Source organism: Diaphorina citri, unplaced genomic scaffold (genome assembly GCF_000475195.1).
Source record: "Diaphorina citri unplaced genomic scaffold, Diaci psyllid genome assembly version 1.1 scaffold224, whole genome shotgun sequence".
NCBI lineage: Eukaryota > Metazoa > Arthropoda > Insecta > Hemiptera > Psyllidae > Diaphorina > Diaphorina citri.
In genome coordinates this window covers 1-26,007 of record NW_007377661.1, presented here as the reverse complement: position 1 = coordinate 26,007, position 26,007 = coordinate 1, and the positions used below count along the sequence as shown (strand labels likewise).

Sequence of the window (26,007 nt, the reverse complement as noted above, 5' to 3'; positions counted from 1 at the left end):
CTTTTGCAATATTTTTCTTTTTTTCCGACTTTTCGGTGGTTTTTCCTGAAAGACCTATTCCTGAGAGAATCTTTTTACTTTTATTCGAGACCCTTTCTACTATTAACAGCAGACCTTCAAAATGAATGCTCCACCAACCTTTGAATCCTTCCTGTTATTTGATGGTGAAAAAAAGTAAGTTATTCATGCTACCTGTAACTTTCCCAAGCTTTGGTTTGATAGGTAATCTTTGGAAAAGAACCAAATAGGTATCCCCCTTCAATGCCAATTTATTTTGTTTAATTAACAAGAGATTAGTCAGCCAGAATAATTGGCTTGGAGGGTAGTAGAGTAGATCCGCATTTCAAGAGCTAGGTTGTGGGTTAGATTCCCACCCAGGGTAAAGTTTATCCTAATCATACAAGGTCTGTGAGAACAAATCGACAGATTTGGTCATTATTCATATTCAGAAGCCACAATGAAAAATAAAGCTCCTTTGTGTTAAATGTAACCTCATTGCCGGATTTCACCAAACTTCAATCAAGCCTTAATTGAATCATTAAGCACTGATGGGGAATTAAAGTTGAAAATTGCATTTCACCAACTAGGGTAACACGCCTGCCTTGTAATATGAGTATATATGCATGAAGTAGCTTACAGAAGGGAGAACATAGCATAGAATATGCATGGAGCATTGACTGGAGCAGCTTATACATAGAAGGGAACACGCAGCACCGAATATGCAATATGCATGGAGCAGCTTGCAGAAGGGAGCATAGAATATGCATAGAGGAGCTTGCATGAAGTAAAGCTTACAGAAGGGAGAACATAGCATAGAATATGCATGGAGCATTGACTGGAGCAGCTCATACATAGAAGGGAACACGCAGCACCGAATATGCAATATGCATGGAGCAGCTTGCAGAAGGGAGCATAGAATATGCATAGAGGAGCTTACAAAAGGAAGCATGAAATATGCAATATGCATGGAGCAGCTTGCGGAAGGGAGCATTGACAGTCTTGAGTTAGAGCAGGAAGTAGGAAGTTTTTAGGTCATAATTTTTTTCATTTTAATTGATCATCTGTTTTTCTTAAAACCACGAGCCGGAGCACAAAATTTTGAACCAAATAAACCTGATCTCCAATTTCCAAAGTTCAGGTTTGATGTGTTTTTCCAAGCTCAATAAAGATTTACCTTGTTGTGTCCAATTTTTACGTTACGAAACACACGATTTTTGTCCGAAGAAATTTTGGAGCACAGGTCTCCATCTTTCAGGAAAACTTGCACTTTATTCAAGGATCAGAATGAGACCTTGTTTGCCTTTTCCATTCACATCCTTCCCAGCGAAACAACCACATAACTACTTGAAAAAAGTTCACGAGGCTAGAAAACTACTCACAGAACCTTGTTGGAAATGATGAGATTTACCTACCCTGAGCCGTTGTCAGCGTTTTTCTGGCACACCCTGTAGAATTCAACTATAACATTTACCTGACCTTTAAAGATTTAATTGAAGAACAAACAAAGTACAAAATCAGAGGCAAAATTTAGAATGTTTTTGAATTGTCAGTGTTTTTCTGGCGCACCCTGTAGAACTCAACTATAACATTTACCTGACCTTTAAAGATTTAATTGAAGAACAAACAAAGTACAAAATCAGAGGCAAAATTTAGAATGTTTTTGAAAGATTTCTTGTTTGTTTCAGGAGGCCATCAAGGAAAAAACTGAAGGCTTGGACTAAATCAAACCAATCCAGACCAAACTGTGTACATATGATGTGTAATATTCTGTAAAATAAACGTGAAATCCAAAGGCCAGATACTGTATTAACAACCTACTGTCTGTTGTGTTAAAGCACTTTAAGGTCTTGGCCTGAATTGGGATTTGAACCTGCGACCTCTTACTTATCAGACAAGTACATTACCAGATTACCACTGAGTTATGAATGAAGGTATTTGGACTCATTTGACCTGTTACTACTGTCCACCCGGAAAAAACCTGTGAATCAAAATTTTTGGGGGAAAATGACAACCAAATAGTATTGATTATAAGGGTACCAATTTATATTTCTTTTATATAAAAACTTCTTTGTGTTACAATACATAGCAAATATACATGATTATGTAAAAATTATCTACGGCCTTAATAAAGCATTCTAATTCTGACTGTAGGTAACTTGCGTCTTATGGGATCTAAATGGAAATGATTCTTTGTACAAGAAAGTAGGGTACCTACCTATCAGAAATTCGAAAAATGTTGACTTCACAACAGTTGTGTTACCCTGTTGTGTTAAAGCACTTTAAGGTCTTGGCCTGAATTGGGATTTGAACCTGCGACTTCTTACTTATCAGACAAGTACATTACCAGATTACCACTGAGTTATGATTATGAATGAAGGTATTTGGACTCATTTGACCTGTTACTACTGTCCACCCGGAAAAAACCTGTGAATCAAAATTTTTGGGGGAAAATGACAACCAAATAGTATTGATTACAAGGGTACCAATTTATATTTCTTTTATATAAAAACTTCGTGTTACAATACATAGCAAATATACATGATGTAAAAATTATCTACGGCCTTCATAAAGCATTCTAATTCTGACTGTAGGTAACTTGCGTTTTATGGGATTTAAATGGAAATGATTCTTTGTACAAGAAAGTAGGGTACCTACCTATCAGAAATTCGAAAAATGTTGACTTCACAACAGTTGTGTTACCATTGTAAATGGTTATGCAATGTTTTTCTTCTGTAATATGTCGAAAATTAATTTACGAAAGGGGTGTTCGTTTTTGGAAAACAGGTACAAAAAAAAATCGAGAAAAGTGGATTAAATAAAAAACTTTGGAAGTCTAAAGGTCAGGACACAATTCGATTTAAACTTGTTACTCGAGTAAAGTAGCTACTCTCTTTCCTCATGGAGTGTAAGCCTAGTGTGATACGCACTCGGTCACGGAGGTTGCTTAAAATTTGAATCCAGGCAGTCAGAAATTAGATAAGCAAGGGTACCAATTTATATTTCTTTTATATAAAAACTTCGTGTTACAATACATAGCAAATATACATGATGTAAAAATTATCTACGGCCTTCATAAAGCATTCTAATTCTGACTGTAGGTAACTTGCGTTTTATGGGATTTAAATGGAAATGATTCTTTGTACAAGAAAGTAGGGTACCTACCTATCAGAAATTCGAAAAATGTTGACTTCACAACAGTTGTGTTACCATTGTAAATGGTTATGCAATGTTTTTCTTCTGTAATATGTCGAAAATTAATTTACGAAAGGGGTGTTCGTTTTTGGAAAACAGGTACAAAAAAAAATCGAGAAAAGTGGATTAAATAAAAAACATTGGAAGTCTAAAGGTCAGGACACAATTCGATTTAAACTTGTTACTCGAGTAAAGTAGCTACTCTCTTGTCCTCATGGAGTGTAAGCCTAGTGTGATACGCACTCGGTCACGGAGGTTGCTTAAAATTTGAATCCAGGCAGTCAGAAATTAGATAAGTTTTAACTCAAGTTGTGATCCTGGCCATAAACAAATAAAAACTACAAACTCATAAATAATAATTATTTTAAAATACGTATTTATACGACTCGAATAAGTAAATATAGATTATTTTTTACAAAGCATACAAGCAGGAAGCAATTTCTATGTAAAAAGACATAAACCTAAGGAATACTATAGAAATCTATTTCATATAAAGTCAACAATTAAAAATAAATAATAAAAAGGCATCTGTTTAAAAAAAAAAAAAAAAAAAAAAAAAAGAAAAACTGTTAATTTTTTGGAAGAAATTTTTCCAAGTCCAAAAAGTTTAAAGTACCTAGGTACAAAAGAAAATTCAAATCAAAGTACTTGTTTTAAAAAGAACCGCGCTTGTAAAAATAAATTTCAACCAATCACAAATCCTTTACCAATCCCACCACAGTGACAGACACCTTTGGTTTACCCTTTGGTGCTAAACCAGGACTTATACATCTTTGGTTAAATTTACCAAACCAAATCCCTTTTCAACCCACATGACATTGGACACCTTTGGTTAAATAATTACCTTTTCAAACCAAATTACCAAATCTTCTAACCTTTCACTTTAGGAGGTGGTGCTTATAACCAGGGCTATTATTTTTTCGTTTCATTATTATTTTTCAAGTCTAGACTAAGGTCTGTACTGGGGAAAAAACTAGCTCCGAGTACAGGGTTGCCAAATCTGTACTACATCATCGTATCTTCCTTTACAAATCATCAGAAAATAACCAGTTCTATAAGTGCCACACAGTACAAGAAACGGAAGGCGCCTTCTGATTGGTTCAAAGGTTTTTGCACCTGTAGCATCCAGTTTTTTTTTTACTTTCTATTACTAAAGTATAGCGAAGCCATACTAGTAATGAGAATTGCAATCGGTTCAAATTTTTACTTTGTACAGACTAGCGGAAGAGCTCACTATGTGAGAAAGGCCATTAAAGCTTCTTTTTTTTCTTTTTTAAACTAGCCCTGTGTATAACCACCTCCTTACAAATCTTTGGTTTATTTTTCACCAAACCAAATCCTTCTTCCAACCCACTCCGACTTTTCGGTGGTTTTTCCTGAAAGACCTATTCCTGAGAGAACCTTTTTACTTTTATTCGAGACCTTTTCTACTGTTAACAGCAGACCTTCAAAATGAATGCTCCACCAACCTTTGAATCCTTCCTGTTATTTGATGGTGAAAAAAAGTAAGTTATTCATGCTACCTGTAACTTTCCCAAGCTTTGGTTTGATAGGTAATCTTTGGAAAAGAACCAAATAGGTATCCCCCTCCAATGCCAAAGACATTTCCAGGTCACCAACCTTTCAGAAATATTTGACTCGTCAAATGAGTCTCCACCACCAGGATAAATATGATGCTTTCCGAATAGACATTGACATCATTTGGGGTAGCTCTGGACATGATAACTTGCTTTGGTGTTGTAGTGGTCAAGAATCTGACCTGGTAAACAGGAGGGTGTAGGTCCTTTAGATGTAAATTATTTCATATTTTGTTTTGTTTCAGAATAATCAAGGAGCTAGATACCAAAGTACCAAATGCAGCCATCTTTACTGTGAACAAGGAAGATCATACTCTCGGGAACATGATCAGAAAGTAAGTGATCAATGCCAAAGACATTTCCAGGTCACCAACCTTTCAGAAACATTTGACTCGTCAAATGAGTCTCCACCACCATGATAAATATGATGCTTTCCGAATAGACATTGACATCATTTGGGGTAGCCTGGACATGATAACTTGCTTTGGTGTTGTAGTGGTCAAGTTAACAGGAGGGTGTAGGTCCTTTAGATGTAAATTATTTCATATTTTGTTTTGTTTCAGAATAATCAAAGAGCTAGATACCAAAGTACCAAATGCAGCCATCTTTACTGTGAACAAGGAAGATCATACTCTCGGGAACATGATCAGAAAGTAAGTGAATTCATAGAAATTGACTTTTAATTGTAGGTACCACTACTTAGATGTCTGTAAAAAGAAATTCAATAAGAACTGGTTATTTGTCCTCTGAAAGAACCCCACTCTGCCGTTCCAAGGGTCATGTTTGTCGATGTCTGTAAAAAGAAATTCAATAAGAACTGGTTATTTGTCCTCTGAAAGAACCCCACTCTGCCGTTCCAAGGGTCATGTTCGTCACCAATAAAACTATTTGTCAATTTTATCAATTTATTTCAGTCAACTCTTGAAAGATCCCCATGTATTATTTGCCGGCTACAAACAACCTCATCCTCTCGAGCACAAGTTTATCCTCCGCATTCAAACCACAGCCGAGTCCACACCACATGATGCTCTGATGAATGCTATTACCGATTTGTTGGCTGAGCTCTCCCTGTTTGAAGAACGATTTAGGGTGAGCATTTTTTTCATCAATCAATTAGTTTGATCCCGACAGTCTTGAGTTAGAGCAGGAAGTGGCTCAGGATAGGTAGATCTCATCATTTCCAACAAGGCTCTGTGGGTCATTTTCCTACCTTTGGCTTCATTTCCGAGAAATGTCCAAAAAACCACTTTTTTTAAAAATGCAGACTTTGTGTCAGTTTTTAGGTCATAATTTTTTTTCATTTTAATTGATCATCTGTTTTTCTTAAAACCACGAGCCAGAGCACAAAATTTTGAACCGAATAGACCTGATCTCCAATTTCCAAAGTTCAGGTTTGATGTGTTTTTCCAAGCTCAATAAAGATTTACCTTGTTGTGTCCAATTTTTACGTTAATAGGATATCCATAGCCTTTGTACCAGGCTACTACATGGTCCGGATGTATGCCTACTATAAGGTAGTCCCCTGCCTGTTTGGCTTTCTCGAGGAAGTCCAAGTGTCCTGGGTGAAACAGATCATAAGCGCCGTCCACGTAGACTATCCGGTCTGTAGGCTGAAACGAAACATGGAAAAAACAGCTAGGAATTAGACACTAGAGGAACAGAAAGCCAGCCATTCACTATCAGGTAGACCTGACAAGTACAGCCGATCAGGTCCGTCTGTCAGGTCTACCTGATAGTGTGTGTGCTCATCAGGTATCTGGTAGAACTGACAGGCGAACCTGATCAGGTGTAGGTACTTGGTTTAGGAAAAGGCATATGGCCCATTTAAGTAGTGGTGTCAGTAAAATCCTGGTTTGACCTCGGGAAGTGGCACTTATTGAATGAAAATGGCCACTTTCCGCGGTTGAATCAGGTTTTCAATGCCACCACGGCCATACACCCACCCTTTCCTAAATATAGGCTCGATCAGAATTCAAAAATTCCTAGCCGTTCAAAAGATAAAGGGGTACCTTACAGGATTTCTGAGACATACTGTAGCGTAAAATGTGTTGATAATGGAAAGAAAAACTTTGCGCCGCAGGCGAAATTTTCCGCGCTCACCTTCGGTTGTCGTCCTTCGGAGAACTGTCGAATTTTCTCCGTGGTGAGTAGAAACTGGGAACTGCATGTTGTATATGGACTGCGCGCTTTGCGCTCATACGGGCGTGCTACGTCTACCCTCTTATTCAAAAACATCTTTGCGCCGCAGGCGAACTTTCTTACCTTCGGTTGTCGTCTTTTAGATAGTAGTATACTTAATTAAGCACTATTTTTACCCTCTATCAATAAAGAACATTTGACGATCAGCTAATGAGCAAACTTCTTTAATAAAACCAGCTATTATTCAAAAACCTATTTGCGCCCCAGGTGACATTTTCTTACCTTTGGTTGTCGTCCTTCGGAGAACTGTCGGATCTTTTCCGTGGTGAGTAGAAACTGGGAACTGCATGTTGTATATGGACTACGCGCCTTGCGCTCATACGGGCGCGCAACGTCCGAGGCGTTATGTTGTGACGTCATGGATAGCATGCGTCCCACCAGGTCTGTCGTCGAGACGCCCGCTGTTCTTTGAACTTCCCTGGGGGAGAAGAAAGACGGACGGGTTTTGAGGAGGATTAATATATGGAAAGGCCCATTTCCATTGGTCGTTCGGAAAAAATCGTGTCGTGTGTAGTAGGAATACTCTCATTTTTTTTTTTTTTTTTTTTTTTTTTTTTTTTTTTTTTTTTTTTTTTGTTTATAAAATAGGATTTTACAGCTACGGTATCAGAATAGCTCTTCAAGATGGGGTAAACACCGACACGATTTGATTTTAGTTGAACCGAGAATTTTAATGGGAGCCGTGGATTAACATAAGTATGCAATGTGAAACATTTTGTTCATTAGAAGCCAGCCTAGCTAGCTTAGTTAGTAGTGCGTCTGCCTTGTAAACGCTAGGCCGCGGGTTCGATTCCCGCCCGCGGCGGATTTTATCCGAGCCACCGAGCCAGCCTAGCTAGCTTAGTTAGTAGTGCGTCTGCCTTGTAAACGCTAGGCCGCGGGTTCGATTCCCGCCCGCGGCGGATTTTATCCTGATGGGATAATATTCGTTCTCGGAACGGCTGGCTTTCTCCTATCCTGTCTTCCTTCTCTCTTCGATTTCGGGACGATAAGACCATAGCAGTTACAGTTCCCTCTGTCAAACCTCTTAAAAAAAAAAAAAACAGAGATGTGCGAACCGCAAAATGCAAAATGGAAAATGTAAAATGCAAAATGTAAAATGTACATTTACATTTTACATTTCAAATTGTGTTCATTATATAGGTACATGCCACGACTTTCTAATACGATAGCTACCCGTTTTGAAGTGGTTTAGAAATTTAGACCTGTTGCATATCCTAATATCATAGAAGTGTTTCAGAAATTTAGACAACATAGAACTTTCACACACTAAGTAGGTAGGGTACTTACTTATAGCGGTCTGCAGCTTTGTTCATGATTTGGCCCAAAACTCCCAGTAGAAAACAGGGTCTACACTCCAAATTTTTAAAAATCACTAGATTCAAGGAAAAGAGGTAGGTAGGTAGGGTACTTACTTATAGCGGTCTGCAGCTTTGACTAGATGATAGGTATCAATGCCGTCTGCCGTCAGCGTAATATCATCTGTAGTAGGTAGGGTACTTACTTATAGCGGTCTGCAGCTTTGACTAGATGATAGGTATCAATGCCGTCTGCCGTCAGCGTAATATCATCTGTGAAACAAACAAAATAGCAACATTAGTCCTATATGGTAGAGTTCACTGATTAGTCCATTAAAGAAAATTCCACCTTTGACACTTACATTGCTTTAAATAGTTTAAATCTTAGAATCAGAGATGTGCGAACCGCAAAATGCAAAATGGAAAATGTAAAATGCAAAATGTAAAATGTACATTTACATTTTACATTTCAAATTGGTAGAGTTCACTGATTAGTCCATTAAAGAAAATTCCACCTTTGACACTTACATTGCTTTAAATAGTTTAAATCTTAGAATAATGTATTTCACAGTAGTTCGTTAAGTACCTCATGTATCAGCAACAGCTTCTTAGAGTAACAGACAGAGAGAATTAGAAAAAAAGTCCATCTGTTTGTTACAAAAAGTAATAACATTGAAAAATTCTGTCTGTCTTTTACTCTTACGGATCTAAGGAACCTGTTCTGTTGTTGTCTAGCTCTTATTCTCCTTTCGTCCAGTTTTTATGGGGGGAAAAAAGGTTTACAGATTTTGATCTAAAAAAAAAAAAAAAAAAAGTTCTGTCTGTCTTTTACTCTTACGGATCTAAGGAACCTGTTCTGTAGTTGTCTAGCTCTTATTCTCCTTTCGTCCAGTTTTTATGGGGGGAAAAAAGGTTTACAGATTTTGATCTAAAAAAAAAAAAAAAAAACTCAACCTAATGTATGAACGCTGCTATAAGCTTAAGTTGCATCAACATCTGTTGTGTTATCATAATAATTATTATAAATTATATGATTAAGAAGGAACGTGTTTTTATCTAACACCTGACACATGTGTTTGGGTAATTATAATTACTGTGCACTATGCTCGAATGCATTTTGCATGAGCAGTACCAAGGCCAAATATACAGGTAAACAGGTATTATTAGACAGCATGCGATGCTTGGGTAAACGCTAGGGTTCTATTCCAGCCCGAGGAGAACTTTACCCTGCACAGAGATAAAGTTCGTTCTCGGAACGGCTGGCTTTCTCCTATCCTGTCCGCCTCCTCTCTGTGATTCCAGATGATAAGACCTCCGTTGTTACAGTACCATTTGAACCCACGTCCTCCTGGTTACCAGGCGAGCGTCTTGACCACTACATCACCGAGATAAAAATAGTCGTGATCAAATAGGCAAAAAGATCGTCTGTCACGTTTGTATACACACGAATTAAGAGGGTAATGACTAAGTATGATGTATAGTAATAGAGTAGTAGGTAGAAATGTAGCTTCTAATATTTCAAGGCAAGTGAGTTCACTCAGACTCACTTTAGTAATAACTCCGTTACGTTGCAGAAATACGAGTCGCTTCATTAATACAAGTCATAGCTAATTATTTCAACCAAGTATATAAGTATAGTAAAATGTAAATGTAAAAATGTAAATGCAGTTTCTTTGTGTTATTATGTCACAACTTTGGTGCTTACTGCAGCATTGTAGGATTTTCCCAATATCTCAATAATCCTAAAATCCAATGTTTACCTACCATGCTGGCACCAGTCGCTATGCGCATTTATATGTCATAGCTACTCATTTTCCTCACGAGGCTGAGTGGGCCCCGCAACAGCCAGTCACAGAATCAATCATTTGGATGATACAAATTTCTTGACCCCGCCGGGAATCGAACCCGGGTCTCCCGCGTGCAAGGCGAGCGCAGTGACCACTACGCCATGGGAGCTGACTGACGTATGTAAGTAGTAAGTACCTCTACCTAAGCCGCCCTAGTTCGCTTGGAAGATAGCGCGTCTGCCTAGTAAGCACAAGGTCGCGGGTTCGATTCCCGCTCGGGGCGGATTTTATCCTAAACAGATAGGGTTCGTTCTCGGAACGGCTCGCTTTCTCCTATCCTGTCTCTCTTTTCCCTTTGCTTTCGAGACGATAAGACCTTAGCAGTTATAGTTCCCTCTATCGAACCCGCGATCTAGCCTTTTAAATGAGAAGCCAGTAGAAAACCACGGGGGTTCCCTATGAGTAATTTGTTTACGGAAAAAAGCGGTAAAAAATAAATATGAAAATTAAGTAAATAAACTATTGATCTAGGTACCTTAATCTATTTATCTATTTCCCTAGATCTCGTTTCAAGGAACACTCCCTAAAGGGGACCTCATCTGATCTTTGGAATGGCAAGGAAAATACATGAATCACTATTATTTACATGGTACGTGTGGGTACCCAGGGCCGTATTAAAGGGGGCCGAGGGGGCTCGGGCTTCATTTTTACCTTTATTATGGGGTACACTCCGGAAAAACTTCGACCCCGCGGGGAATCGAACCCGGGACCTCCGGCGTTCAAGCCTAGTGGTGATACCCACTCAGCCACGGAGGTTGCTACTACTATGTATTATTGCAGTCAAATTCTCAACCAATATGGGGATAAAAAAAAATTACAATTCCATTGCCTCGGCTGGGATTGAACCCACGTCCTCCTGATTACCAGGCAAGCGTCTTGACCACTACAACACCGAGGCGTAACGTCTGATAAGACTAGACCTTACACTTGTGCATCATAGATTCACATGTTGTTCTCTTAAGTACAGATTAATCTGTTAATCACGTATGGAATAATTTCATATCGTATGATGGATTAGGTCAGTAATGTTATGTTATCCGCCCCGGGCGGGAATCGAACCCGCGGCCTAGCGCTTACGAGGCAGACGCACTACCAACTAAGCTAACTTGGCTGGAAGCAATCAAGTGATAGATAGATGTCTTACTTAGAATTTTGTATTATAAGCGCTAGAATAGAATTTTCTTTCTTATTCTTTTTCATCGCATTTTCTCGTGTTTAGACGGGGTCGGTGTTTTTCGTCAGCCTCTCAATCAGCCCTAGAGTGATTGCTTTTAGGTTGACATTTGGTTTTGGCTACAAAAATTTTATGAGTGGATGCCCTTCGCACTCAACCCAAGGAAGTCCTGTGTGCCCCCTTTATCTTTTAGGAATTTTTGAAGTCTGATCGATCCTGTGACTAGGATTTTTTTTTTTAAGAGGTTTGACAGAGGGAACTGTAACTGCTATGGTCTTATCGTCCCGAAATCGAAGAGAGAAGGAAGACAGGGTAGGAGAAAGCCAGCCGTTCCGAGAACGAACATTATCCCATCAGGATAAATTAATATCCGCCCCGGGCGGGAATCGAACCCGCGGCCTAGCGCTTACGAGGCAGACGCACTACCAACTAAGCTAACTTGGCTGGAAGCAATCAAGTGATAGATAGATGTCTTACTTAGAATTTTGTATTATAAGCGCTAGAATAGAATTTTCTTTCTTATTCTTTTTCATCGCATTTTCTCGTGTTTAGACGGGGTCGGTGTGTGCCACACAGTACAAGAAACGGAAGGCGCCTTCTGATTGGTTCAAAGGTTTTTGCACCTGTAGCATCCAGTTTTTTTTTTACTTTCTATTACTAAAGTATAGCGAAGCCATACTAGTAATGAGAATTGCAATCGGTTCAAATTTTTACTTTGTACAGACTAGCGGAAGAGCTCACTATGTGAGAAAGGCCATTAAAGCTTCTTTTTTTTCTTTTTTAAACTAGCCCTGTGTATAACCACCTCCTTACAAATCTTTGGTTTATTTTTCACCAAACCAAATCCTTCTTCCAACCCACTTTACTCCCTAATCTAGCTGGGTCTCACGTTGCAATTGGTCGCTTTGAGCGTATGTCTAGTTGCGTACGTAGTGGCCCCCACCATACCGGTAGCCCCGGTCTTGCTACTTTCGATTAGCTCGATCAGTTTCATCTCCTTGTTTTCCTTCTCAAAGTTCCGTCGTTCGAATTCTAACCTGGAGAACACGAGAGAAGAACAGGCAAAATATTAGAAACCTCAATCAATCTCGCATTATTTGTGTTAAAGCAGAGCTTTTTCACAACTTTTGTGGATATCACAGCATTACTAAGTGCCTTCTTTGGAATGGATCTTTACTTTATATTTCCGTAATCTTTTTACACTGGTAATGCCGCCACTGGTCGCTACTCGCTCAAAGTAGCTACTCACCAGTCCTCACGAGGCTGAGTGCACCCCGAACTCCAAGCACAGAGCAGAACAAACTTCGACCCTGCCGGGAAACAAGGCCGGGACATCAGGCGTGCAAGCCCAGTGTGATACTCACTCGGGCACGGAGGTTGCTACAGGTAAAATATTAGAACTCTTAAAAAGTTCGAGTGAACCGAAGCCAATCCAAAACTTGAAAAAAAAAAATTGTACCTTGGAACCACTTTCGCATTACTTCAAGGCACATCCTTTTACATCCATGCCTGTCCAAGAGTGGAAAAGTTCGATTTTATTCTAGTCTTAAGTGTCTTTAATGTTCTTTGTCTTTTGTGTTTGACTTGTGTTTCACAATATTGTAGAATATTGATAAACATTAAATAAAGTTACATTTACATTTACAAACTCTTGGATCAGAAAATTTCCGCCCTGGCCGGGATTCGAACCCGGCACCTCCAGGTTGAGAGTCTCTTGACCACTCGGTCACAGAGGTGAGCCCTGGTCTTACCTATGGAAGACGATCCTGTCCACAATTTTCTCCGTGGTTGTGGTGTTGCCGGAGTCTATCAGCTTGAACTTGCCCAGCTTCTTCGCCTCCGAGTACGGGTCCCTGCCGGTCTCATCTGGCAACACTGCAGCAAGGCCCCTACACACGATGTCCACTCGGAGTTGAGACAGCATGTCCGCTGTGATCGTGTAGGGGGCACCTATCACTACCTCGTCCACATACTGGGGGAGAAAAAAAAAAACACAAATTGAGTAATGTAAAATTTATCAGGACATGAGGTACACTGGCACACAATAGGGCTGCCTGAAAGAGACTGACAAGAAACGCCGACCCTATTTAAACAGGGAAAGGCTAGGAAGAAGAATTTGTAGAAAAAGATTTTTAAAGAAAAAAAAAAAAGATTTGAAAGAGGGAATTGTTACTGCCAAGGTCTTATCGTCCCGAAAGCGAAGAGAGAAGGAAGAAAGACAGTATAGAAGAAAACCTGGCTGGGGACTTTAAACAGGGAGCATACCAGCCTGAATTTCCCTTTCTAGAGAAATAGCAAAGGTTGAGTGCGAAGGGCATCCACTCGTAAAATTTGTAGCCAAAACCAAATGTCAGCCCAAAGCAATCACCCTAGCTGGGACTGATTGAGAGGCTGACGAAAAACGCCGACTCCGTCTGTACACGGGAAAAGGCGAAGAAGAAATCTTCATTGAAATTGAACAGCTTACCTTACAAGCTAGCACACTCAATACGCGTTCATGTAGATTCATAATAGGATATCCATAGCCTTTGTACCAGGCTACTACATGGTCCGGATGTATGCCTACTATAAGGTAGTCCCCTGCCTGTTTGGCTTTCTCGAGGAAGTCCAAGTGTCCTGGGTGAAACAGATCATAAGCGCCGTCCACGTAGACTATCCGGTCTGTAGGCTGAAATGAAACAGGGAAAATAATAATAAATCAAAAGAAAAAACACCGAGCGAACGACACGAACAAGTGTCAAAGCGTCTAATAAATAATAATAATAATAAAAAAAAGTAATGTGAGGGACAAACTCAAGGTAGAATCGTAGCACTATAATAAACTAAAATAAAATAAAAGAAAGTAGAAGCTAGAAACACACTCTTTTCACGTCCAGTGAGCTCATGGTTCCTACACTGACTTCACGCTTATGCCGTGAGCTCAGATCACGTGAGGGCAGTGTAGCTGTCGCGAACGTAATCACCTACTATATTACGGGAGAACTTTGAACCAAATCTTTCTGGACTCCCCATGAGCTCACGTTACCATGACTCCCCATGGCAGTGTGTTCCTACTTCAAATAAAAAGAGGTTTAATAGAGGGAACTGTAACTGCTAAGGTTTTATCGTCCCGAAATCGAAGAGAGAAGGAAGACAGGATAGGAGAAAGCCAGCCGTTCCGAGTTGTACCTTGGAACCACTTTCGCATTACTTCAAGGCACATCCTTTTACATCCATGCCTGTCCAAGAGTGGAAAAGTTCGATTTTATTCTAGTCTTAAGTGTCTTTAATGTTCTTTGTCTTTTGTGTTTGACTTGTGTTTCACAATATTGTAGAATATTGATAAACATACGTAGTCAAATCCGCGACCTAGCGCTTACAAGGCAGACGCACTACCAACCAAGCTAACTAGACAAAGAAAAAGATGATCTTGCGCCGCAGCCGAAATTTCTTACCTTCGGCTGTCGTCCTTCGGAGAACTGTCGGATCTTTTCCGTGGTGAGTAGAAACTGGGAACTGCATGTTGTATATGGACTGCGCGCTTTGCGCTCATACGGGCGCGCAACGTCCGAGGCGTTATGTTGTGACGTCATGGATAGCATGCGGCCCACCAGGTCTGTCGTCGAGACGCCGGCCGTTCTTTGAACTTCCCTGGGGGAGAAGAAAGACGGACGGTAGGAGGATTAATATATGAAAAGGCCCATTTCCAACGGTCGTTCGGAAAAAATCGTGTCGTGTGTAGTAGGCATACTCTCATTTTTTTAATTACATTGGCTAGGACAATCGGAAAAAAATCGTATGAAACTCACGATAAATGGGAGCAAAAAAAATCTTGGCTACAAAGGGGATCGAACTAGATTATCAGCCTAGTCCTACAGACCCTAAAGTCAAAAAATAATAAAATAGGATTTAACAGCTACGGTATCAGAATAGCTCTTCAAGATGGGGTAAACACCGACACGATTTGATTTTAGTTGAACCGAGAATTTTAATGGGAGCCACGCCATGGGAGCTGACGTATGTAAGTAGTAAGTACCTCTACCTAAGCCGCCCTAGTTCGCTTGGAAGATAGCGCGTCTGCCTAGTAAGCACAAGGTCGCGGGTTCGATTCCCGCTCGGGGCGGATTTTATCCTAAACAGATAGGGTTCGTTCTCGGAACGGCTCGCTTTCTCCTATCCTGTCTCTCTTTTCCCTTTGCTTTCGAGACGATAAGACCTTAGCAGTTATAGTTCCCTCTATCGAACCCGCGATCTAGCCTTTTAAATGAGAAGCCAGTAGAAAACCACGGGGGTTCCCTATGAGTAATTTGTTTACGGAAAAAAGCGGTAAAAAATAAATATGAAAATTAAGTAAATAAACTATTGATCTAGGTACCTTAATCTATTTATCTATTTCCCTAGATCTCGTTTCAAGGAACACTCCCTAAAGGGGACCTCATCTGATCTTTGGAATGGCAAGGAAAATACATGAATCACTATTATTTACATGGTACGTGTGGGTACCCAGGGCCGTATTAAAGGGGGCCGAGGGGGCTCGGGCTTCATTTTTACCTTTATTATGGGGTACACTCCGGAAAAACTTCGACCCCGCGGGGAATCGAACCCGGGACCTCCGGCGTTCAAGCCTAGTGGTGATACCCACTCAGCCACGGAGGTTGCTACTACTATGTATTATTGCAGTCAAATTCTCAACCAATATGGGGATAAAAAAAAATTACAATTCCATTGCCTCGGCTGGGATTGAACCCACGTCCTCCTGATTACCAGGCAAGCGTCTTGACCACTACAACACCGAGGCGTAACGTCTGATAAGACTAGACCTTACACTTGTGCATCATAGATTCACATGTTGTTCTCTTAAGTACAGATTAATCTGTTAATCACGTATGGAATAATTTCATATCGTATGATGGATTAGGTCAGTAATGTTATGTTCTATTTTGCTGAGGTAAGTAAGCAAGGAAGCAAGCAATAAGTTTTTTTTTTTTTTTTTTTTTTTTTTTTTTTAAAGGAGGTTAAATTCACTTCAGTGGTCTTTTTACTGAACTGTTAGTTGTATGTATTATTCTTTAACCCATCAAATATACGAGACCTTGTTTAGACTGCTGGGGTAAAGGGACTTTTCAGTCCTATTCGGGCAGGATAAACAAAATTTATTCTATTCTATAGTTTAATGTTTGAAACACACTGTATACTGTAAAATAAAAAGGGGGGTATCCCCCATAGGAACTCTGAGTGTGATAACGAGACGACCTCATTGCAAGCAAAGGTCAATAGAGGTACTGTAAAATAAAAAGGGGGGTATCCCCCATAGGAACTCTGAGTGTGATAACGAGACGACCTCATTGCAAGCAAAGGTCAATAGAGGGATTTAAAAAATCTCTCCTGAAAACCTCAATGAAATATATTAAAATAGAACCTCTATGTATATTACCTAGAAGTCTCCGAGCCAGTTAAAATCTACCTACTTAGAATATTTTTAACCAGAGATGGGTATCTCTGGCAATTTAGCTAAAAAGTCTTTTTATTATTATTATTATTATCATTATTACCTTGGAAAACCTATTTCTAGAATACTATTCATCAATATTTTACCTATTCTCTGCCTCGGTGGTGTAGTTACCTGCCTCGGTGGTGTAGTGGTCAAGGCGCTCGCCTGGTAAACAGGAAGGCGTGGGTTCAATCCCAGCCGAGGTATGGAATTTTATACTCAATATAATTTGAGAATTTGACCACAATAATAGTAGTAGCCTACTGCTGGAGTAAGGGGACTTTTCAGTCCTATTCGAGCAGTATAAATAAGCACTATTATTATTATTCTCTATCCAGATAGTTATGAGAGCAAGGAGTCATCAAAAAAGTAGGCTACGTTGCCAAACATATCATCATATCAAAGATGCAACGGTAGAAAATCTTTAAAAGAGGAAGGTACATTGCACAGTGCTTCCTCCCACATTGCACAGTGATTCAACCTCTTGTAAAAAAAGGTTACATATCGAAGCTACCTCTGCTTTTTAAAAGAGAGAGTTTATAAAAATAGACCTTTACCTTAATTGCAACAGTGCAAGGAATTCTAGCATTCTGATTGGCTCTTTCATTTTGGGTCGATGACTCCTTGCTCTCATAACCATCTGGATAGAGAATAGCTACCTACCTATTTTGACTTTGATGGGATAATGGACTCCAGTGCCCTAAATCACCAAAGTATGGAAAAGTATCTTACAAGTGTAATAGCCAATGGAAAAGCAGAATTTTGAATTTGGACGAATCTTACATTCCACTTTGTTTATCCTACCCGAATAGGACTGAAAAGTCCCTTTAACTCAGCAGTCCCTATAAACGTGTTTTAGTGTAAGTACACGACCTATACCTATTAGGCTACCTAGTACCTACCTACCAAAGGGCTTTGATTCGAACCCTATTTATTCCAACACAGGTATCATAAATTCGTACATATGTCTGTCTCAAGTGTCTCACAAACACGGAAACAAAAAAAAAAACAACATTCCACTTTGTTTATCCTACCCGAATAGGACTGAAAAGTAAGTCCCTATAAACGTATTTTAGTGTAAGTACACGACCTATACCTATGTACCTATTAGGCTACCTACCTACCAAAGGGCTTTGAACCCTATTTATTCCAACACAGGTATCATAAATTCGTACATATGTCTGTCTCAAGTGTCTCACAAACACGGAAACAAAAAAAAAAACCATCTAGGTACCTTGTAAAGAAAGTTTGAATAAGAAAAATTCCATGTCCGATTGTTTTTATTGTGACTATTGGTGTTGTTGTTGTTGTTGTTGTTGTTGTTGTTGTTGTTGTTGTTGTTGTTGTTGTTGTTGTTGTTGTTGTTGTTATTGTTGTGTTGTGGTGTTGTTGTTGGTTTTTTTTTTTGCAAATAAAAACATGTGTGGGCGAATGAACTGACCCTCCTACGCGCTACGATTGTTTTTAATTCGAGTTTTTGGGGTTGGGTTAGATTTTGGACAAAACAAACAAGACAACCAAGTTATCATATCCGGTTCCATTTAGACGGTCAACAGAGAAATGCTTCGAGCTGTTATAACGGTGTCTCTCTGATTCAAGCTTCGGATTCCCAGAGCCAGAGACAATAGGGAAAAAGAAGAAGAAGAAGAAGAAGAAGAAGAAGAAGAAGAAGAAGAAGAAAAAAAAAAAAAAAAAAAAAAAAAAAAAAATCAGTAAAACATCAAAACTCTGTTCCGTGTTGATTTATGCCGGGCGTCTCTTCAAACTATTGACGTAGGTTTTTTTTTTTTTAAGAGGTTTGACAGAGGGAACTGTAACTGCTATGGTCTTATCGTCCCGAAATCGAAGAGAGAAGGAAGACAGGATAGGAGAAAGCCAGCCGTTCCGAGAACGAACATTATCCCATCGTGATAAAATCCGCCCCGGGCGGGAATCGAACCCGCGGCCTAGCGCTTACAAGGCAGACGCACTACCAACTAAGCTAACTAGGCTGGCTCCTGTGACTAGGAAAGAGCATCATAAGCCCATCGAGTGATGGCGATAAAAACTATAGGCACTAGGGCACTAGGCAGCCTAGCCTTCGTTAGGTAGAGTCATCCTGTTTCACGAATTCCATCACACAGGTCTGTATGGCAGACTGGCTTTTATTTTTCCACTGTTTGAACAACTGAACAAAGATATAGGGCACGGGGAGCTTCCATAATGTTCCTTCCACTACTTTTCCTATCTTTCCGACCTTGGAAAACCTATTTCTAGAATACTATTCATCAATATTTTACCTATTCTCTGCCTCGGTGGTGTAGTTACCTGCCTCGGTGGTGTAGTGGTCAAGGCGCTCGCCTGGTAAACAGGAAGGCGTGGGTTCAATCCCAGCCGAGGTATGGAATTTTATACTCAATATAATTTGAGAATTTGACCACAATAATAGTAGTAGCCTACTGCTGGAGTAAGGGGACTTTTCAGTCCTATTCGAGCAGTATAAATAAGCACTATTATTATTATTCTCTATCCAGATAGTTATGAGAGCAAGGAGTCATCAAAAAAGTAGGCTACGTTGCCAAACATATCATCATATCAAAGATGCAACGGTAGAAAATCTTTAAAAGAGGAAGGTACATTGCACAGTGCTTCCTCCCACATTGCACAGTGATTCAACCTCTTGTAAAAAAGCTCTACATTTTTTCCTGCTTGATATTTTTACATTGCTGTAGGTAACAAATGGACTGAATGAACTAATTCAGCGATCTAAATACAGTACTACATATAAAGCTGTATCCACAACTCCACACACAATCGGCGAGCATCGATCGACCAACATCGATTAAGTGGGGACGGTTTCACTTCGTCGATTGAAGATTTTTGTCGATAGAAGAGCATCGTCAGGAAAATTTTGATAGAGGGAACTGATAACTGCTAAGGTCTTGTCGTCCCGAAATCAAAGAGGAGGACAAGATAGGAGAAAGCCAGCCGTTCTGAGAACGAACCTTATCTGTTTAGGATAAAATCCGCCCCGGGGGGAATCAAACTCGCAGCTTAGCGCTTACAAGGCAGATACGCTACTCTCCAGGCTAACTAGTACCTCCAAGGCTAGGTCGGGAAAAGGAAAAGCAATTATAGTTTTCAAATCTAGTTCAATGTTTTCTTTGACCCCATTATTTCTAAACATCGCATAATAGGTACTTAGGTGTTACCTACCTACATTATTTTATTTTATTTTATTTAACAAATCAACGGGTAAAACCCATGTATAAACCCATCGCATAATAGGTAAGTATTACCTACCTACCTACCTCAAAGGTAATGGCCTAATATAACTTGCAAGTTCTCAAAAAGCTCAGGTACTCAGGTAGTCTACAGTCCTTGACGATAAAATGACCAATGGTCATGCAACATTTTCCCTTTTCCTATTTTACCTTTCATTTCATTTTCCCCCCTTTTTACTTTTTTACCTTAAATTTCATTTTCCCTCCTTCCCCAGTTTTACTTTTTTACCTTAAATTTCATTTTCCCTCCTTCCCCCTTTTTACTTTTTTACCTTAAATTTCATTTTCCCTCTTTCCCCAGTTTTACTTTTTTACCTTGAATTTCATTTTCCCTCTTTCCCCAGTTTTACTTTTTTACCTTGAATTTCATTTTCCCTCCTTCCCCAGTTTTACTTTTTTACCTTGAATTTCATTTTCCCTCCTTCCCCAGTTTTACTTTTTTACCTTGAATTTCATTTTCCCTCCTTCCCCCTTTTTACTTTTTTACCTTAAATTTCATTTTCCCTCTTTCCCCAGTTTTACTTTTTTACCTTAAATGGGCATTGTTGCCAAACATGTCACATGTGCAATGGTAGAGAATCTTTAAAAGGGGAAGGTATATTGCACAGGTGTTCCTCCGACAGTGAAACAAAGTCAGGCTGGGCGATATCCACCTTGCCTCTTCTGGAATCCAGAGCTACCTCTGCATTTTAAAAGAGAGAGTTTATCAAAAATAGACCTTTACCTGAATTGCAACAATGTAAGGATTTCCAACCTCTGATTAGAGCTCTACCTCTGCATTTTAGAAGAGAGAGTTTATCAAAAGTAGACCTTTACCTGAATTGCAACAATGTAAGGATTTCCTGCAATCTGATTGGTTCCTTCATTTTGGGTTGATGACTCATTGCTGTCACATTGATCTGGATGAACTATATACATTATGTTGATTATATACCTGTACTACCTGTAGGAACAATATGGTACATTATCAATGTACCTACATACATACTTATATAAATACCTATTTGTCTCAAAATTTAAACTCAGAGAGTTGCCAGTTGGTTAGTTGCAGCCATAAAAAAAAAGAACTTCTACCAGATCTTGATTTTCAACTCTTTCAATGGTTTACTTTCTTCTGCATGAGGACAATGGCCCAAGTAACCAATTACTTTGCATTTTTGTAAACAATAACACCAACAACTTTCCGGTGTTCCCGTATTGACCCAGAACCATTCTGAATAGAGAATACTCCTACTCCCTTTTATCACCTCTTTTACATTTTCTATCACCTTAATGTCGGCACACTCACGCTCAGATTGTCTGAGAGACCGCGATCGTGTGCCGGGGAGAGAGCTTGAAACCTATAGTTCATCCAGATCAATGTGACAGCAATGAGTCATCAACCCAAAATGAAGGAACCAATCAGATTGCAGGAAATCCTTACATTGTTGCAATTCAGGTAAAGGTCTATTTTTGATAAACTCTCTCTTCTAAAATGCAGAGGTAGCTCTAAGTTCAGAGGTTGGATTCCAGAACAGGTAAGGTGGATATCGCCTTACCTGACTTTGTTTCACTGTCGGAGGAAGCACTGTGCAATATACCTTCCCCTTTTAAAGATTCTCTACCATCATTGCACAGGTGACATGTTTGGCAACAATGCCTATTTTTTTGCTGTCACATTGATCTAGACACACTATAGTCAATGTCAAACTAAGGATATCTTTGTACGGTATTACTGCGTCAGGTAGGACATTAGATTAAAATTGAACCTTCGCTTAGGTACCAAAGAACTTTATTTAAAGAAAGTATTCATAAAATACTCGTAATATTATAGGTAAGTAGGTACCGTTATCGTTGAAAATATCTTTTTGGTAGGATAGGTAGGTAGGTGTACCTTTCTTTTTACTTTCTATTTATTTTTCCAAACTTTAAATTTGTGCAAGGAAGAAAATTCATCTTGTTATCCTCCATAATAATTTCACGGCCCACTTCACTTCACTGTAAATTTAACACCTGAGGAGCTTGTTCCACCTATTATTCCCTTCAACCCCACTGCCAATACCTACCTGTTCCATGATATACTTTCCTTAGTCTCTTCAGTGAGATGGCTGAAAGTGCCTGAAAAATTGAGCTCTCTCGTGTCAATTTTTTTAACACCGAAGAAAGTTACTCTTGGATCTCCCTTTTATTTATTCCTAAATAACCCAGAAACCTTTTACTCGTAATATATGTGACGTACCCTATTGTCTATTGTAATGACTGACTGCCCTTTGACTTGCTCTCTTCGCCTTAAACGGCTGTCAACCATCGCATTGCGAGGCCCTGTGCTTATTCTTATTTATTTTATTTTAATTTATTATGGTGCGTCAACACAAAATTAAATGTTATATACACCTAGTGCTTATTCTTTCGAAGCAGATTGAACCCTTTGGAAAACTCCCTGTTAGCGTGTGTCTGAGGGGTTGTTAGGCCGAAGAGGTCTTTTTTGTTGCAAAAAAAACAAGAGCTACATAGGACTCGTGTGGTCTGTGTCGTAGCTTGCCCATCCCGTCGTTTATCTCATCAGCATCAGATATTGGATGGGTGATGAAATATACACAATAATTACTTCCCACTTATAGGTGCTGGGTCAACAAGATTACAACGGAAAGTAACCTATTGAAATATTTGTGATTGAAACATGAGTGCATTTTTTTTTTTTTTTTTTTTTTTTTTTTTTTTTTTTATCTTTTTCTTTCTTTTTTCTTTAGAAGGGAGATCTTTTGTTATCAGTAATTCTGAACCAGTACCAAAATCATAACCGAAATAATTCTTTTTTCTTTAGAAGGGAGATCTTTTGTTATCAGTAATTCTGAACCAGTACCAAAATCATAACCGAAATAATAAAAGTAGTGCACTCACCTCCATGCACGCAGAAATCACAGTCGTACGCATCCAGAGTCTCCAGGGTGGTGACGTAGGGTGCCCCCTCCACCACTTCATCCACCCACTTGATCCCCCGCACCATCTTATACCGCTCCTGTTGCGTAAACACAGGCGGACCCTTGTGTTTGCTGATCTCCTCGTCCGTGTGAACTCCGACAACCAGGTAGTTGCCCAGCTCCTTGGCCTGACGAAGATTGTTGGCATGCCCGAAATGTACCATGTCATAGCTGAAAAGGAAGAAATAAGGATAAAGGAAAAATGAATAAAAAATCAATCATAAGTTTTTGAAGTTCTGTATAATATAGGTACTAATATACCATCTGGTTCTGATTTTCAAGAAAAAAAAAGAGATCTTTTTTAAAGATGTTTTGATAGAGGGAACGGTAACTTCTAAGGTCTTATCGTTCCCAAATCGAAGAGAGAAGGACGACAAGATAGGAGAAAGCCAGCCCTTAAGTACGGGAACGAACAAAAAATCTGCGATGGGCCGGAATCGAACCCGCGGCGGCCTAGCGCTTACAAGGCAGACGCGCTACCAACCAAGCTAACTAGGCTGGCAAGAGATCTTTAAGGTAGAGAAAAGAGCAACTGCTTTCAGGGAAAGATGGAGGTGCCTCACTAGGGAATTTTTCAATTGCCCTAGGCTTAGTGATAGTGAGTCCCTTATGTCTCCAGGAAGAGAATTCCATAGCCTGGCTGCAGATATGTGGAAGGAATTTCCATATATCTCAGTTTTGTGCCGTGGAATTTTTTCAAAAAAAACTTTTGGCACGATAATGAAATATGAAAAATGAACCGATCCGATCATCCGATCGTGGATCGACGAGTGCTGATTCGGCTCCGGGAAATTCACGAGTTGTGATAATGAAATATGAAAAATGAACCGATCCGATCATCCGATCGTGGATCGACGAGTGCTGATTCGGCTCCGGGAAATTCACGAGTTGTACATATGGTGGGCATTTCAAAACAAAGGGCGCTTCAAACGATCCATAATTTTCCGTTCAGGCACTTCAGGGGTAATAAAATTATTTTACATCGATTTCCTTTATTAATAAAATAATCAAAATATTATACGATTTAATACCTAGAAAGTACATAAATATTTTTAAATCCGCAATTTTCACTTGTTTTCTTCAAAAAATTATTAAGAAATAAATAATTTGTGGCCAATGGGGTTAACGTAAAGGCTGCTTCATAACGTCTATACGTTATGGCTTGTACAACTCGTGAAAGTGATAAAAAAGTGTAAACAAATCGGAATCGCACAACGCAAAAAACTGGTGATAAAGTTCAAGACTTCAAGTTGCTAAAAAAGTTTTCTGTAGGTATCTCGCTCGAATTTCTGATATTATTCAAGATTAGTTACGTAATATTATCTATTTCGGTTTTTTTATCCCTATTAATTTACGACAAAAGTTGAAATGATTGCCACAAAATCAATGTGTCTCCTGCCAAGGTTAACTTCAATAAACAAATGTATTCCGTCAAGAAGTTTATCAGTGGGCTCCGCAGTATACACTAGTTTCAAAGTTCAAGACATGAATGATTTTGAGAAGAAGGTGAAGAATGCTTCTACTCCAGTGATTGTTGATTTCTTTGCAACGTAAGTGCCTTTTCTGAAAATGATGGGGAAAAAAATGATAGAGGGAACTGTAACTGCTAAGGTCTTATTCAACTGCTAAGGAAGAGAGAAGGAAGACAGGATAGGATAAAGTCAGCCGTGCAGATATCAAACCTTAGCTCTTTCAAGAACAAACATTATCTGTTCAGGACAAAACTGCCCCAAGTGGGAATTGAACCCACAGCCTAGCACTTACAAGGCAGATGCACTAGATACCAACCAAGGGCTGGCTACATGAAAAAGTAAAACACCTGGAAAATAATGAAATGTTTAATTTCCAACTTGGACTGTAAACTAGTAGCCAGTAGGTTAAGGGTCTCCATCTGTTTACAGTTTACACTCGACAATACATACTCATTCTCATATGCCTTTCTTTTTCTAGTTGGTGTAATCCCTGCAAAACTTTAACACCAAGACTGGAGGCAGTCATTGATGAAATGAAAGGCAAAGTTGTTTTGGCCAAAGTAGATATTGATGAGCTGACTGATCTTGCTATGGATTACGAGGTACCTAGTATTAAATCAAAATTATTGTTTCCTATTTAAAAAGAAAAGGGGTTTGGTAATGGTTCAGCATTACTGACAATGCCAGCTTAGAGTGTAGGTACACTACACTCTAAGCTAACTAGACTGTTATGCTGGCATAACATAAAAGTACACAAATTAATTAGCCATCAATCCTTCAACATCTGACTGAAGAAACATATTTGTTCAGTTATCAATTCCAATGTCTTCTTTCAGGTCTCAGCTGTGCCCGTACTGATTGCAATGAAAAATGGCAAGGAACTGGACAGACTCATTGGTCTGCAAGACATTGACAAGCTGAAATCATTCATAGATAACTTAGTTGAAAAACAATCGGCTGTGAACAGTCCTTGATTTAGTAACAAATATTTGTATTGGCGATCTTTCAATCTCTTTATATTTTGTACAAATTGCTAACTAATTAATGCACACTGCAAATTTTTTGTACCTATCATTTGAATAGAATTGTGAGGCAGGGAGGGGACAGGGTACTTCAAAAAAGGAGGAAAAAAGCTAAAGCTGTTAGGCAAAAAATCCTACTTAAGTTGAACTTTTTTTTTTTTTTTTTTTTTTTTTTTTTTTTTTGGAAAATTTGGTTCCGCAAGTTCGAGTACAAGTGTCATGGGGAGAACAAGATCTGTATGGTAAGTCCTGACCCACCTCTGTGTTACAACTGTAACACGGTACATATTCTGTGACCAGTATTACCCTACAAAATTGAAGCTTCTAATTTTTTTGATTTAATTATAGTTTGATAATTCATGATTTCAAATATTTCTGTTGATATTCTAGCTTAGCTTTAAGATTCATTAAGTTAAAACCTCATGTAATTAGTACAATATCAACTTTCTTTGTCTTTTTTTTTAATTTCAATGTTAGAAACTGAGTAGGGGCTTACAACCTAGATATTCCTAGGTTTAAACTCAGATCTAAAA

The 26,007-nt window shown here is 39.1% G+C and overlaps 4 protein-coding genes across 7 annotated transcripts; 2 read left to right on the top strand and 2 right to left on the bottom strand.

Moving 5' to 3' along the window:
- LOC103506248 (DNA-directed RNA polymerase II subunit RPB11) lies at nt 1-5,895 on the top strand. Of its 3 annotated transcripts, none has more exons than XM_026821364.1 (3): nt 1-174; nt 5,333-5,422; nt 5,684-5,895. In XM_026821364.1, the coding sequence occupies exons 1-3, from the start codon at nt 122-124 to the stop codon at nt 5,889-5,891; spliced, it is 351 nt and encodes a 116-aa protein (XP_026677165.1). In that variant the 5' UTR covers nt 1-121; the 3' UTR covers nt 5,892-5,895. The 3 variants fall into 3 exon arrangements, with proteins under 3 accessions (XP_026677165.1, XP_026677164.1, XP_008468856.1); XM_026821363.1 differs by lacking the exon at nt 1-174 and adding an exon at nt 4,551-4,697; XM_008470634.3 differs by lacking the exons at nt 1-174; nt 5,333-5,422 and adding exons at nt 4,551-4,697; nt 5,015-5,104.
- LOC103506224 (ethanolamine-phosphate cytidylyltransferase) lies at nt 3,903-14,932 on the bottom strand. Of its 2 annotated transcripts, XM_026821362.1 has the most exons (5): nt 14,722-14,932; nt 13,755-13,955; nt 13,039-13,259; nt 12,128-12,324; nt 3,903-4,525 (listed from the first exon to the last, which is right to left on the bottom strand). In XM_026821362.1, the coding sequence occupies exons 1-4, from the start codon at nt 14,866-14,868 to the stop codon at nt 12,162-12,164; spliced, it is 732 nt and encodes a 243-aa protein (XP_026677163.1). In that variant the 5' UTR covers nt 14,869-14,932; the 3' UTR covers nt 3,903-4,525; nt 12,128-12,161. The 2 variants fall into 2 exon arrangements, with proteins under 2 accessions (XP_026677163.1, XP_017298277.1); XM_017442788.2 differs by lacking the exon at nt 3,903-4,525 and having other exon boundaries at nt 11,935-12,324.
- LOC103506247 (ethanolamine-phosphate cytidylyltransferase-like) lies at nt 6,182-23,887 on the bottom strand. The gene is made up of 5 exons (XM_008470633.3): nt 23,778-23,887; nt 22,901-23,178; nt 8,473-8,539; nt 7,191-7,386; nt 6,182-6,379 (listed from the first exon to the last, which is right to left on the bottom strand). Exons 1-5 carry the CDS (start codon nt 23,885-23,887, stop codon nt 6,182-6,184), a joined length of 849 nt encoding a protein of 282 aa, XP_008468855.3.
- A 291-nt stretch (nt 23,888-24,178) lies between these two features.
- Nucleotides 24,179-25,555, top strand: LOC103506223 (thioredoxin, mitochondrial-like). The gene is made up of 3 exons (XM_008470611.3): nt 24,179-24,530; nt 24,931-25,054; nt 25,289-25,555. The coding sequence occupies exons 1-3, from the start codon at nt 24,349-24,351 to the stop codon at nt 25,424-25,426; spliced, it is 444 nt and encodes a 147-aa protein (XP_008468833.1). The 5' UTR covers nt 24,179-24,348; the 3' UTR covers nt 25,427-25,555.
- The last annotated feature ends 452 nt before the right edge of the window (nt 25,556-26,007 follow it).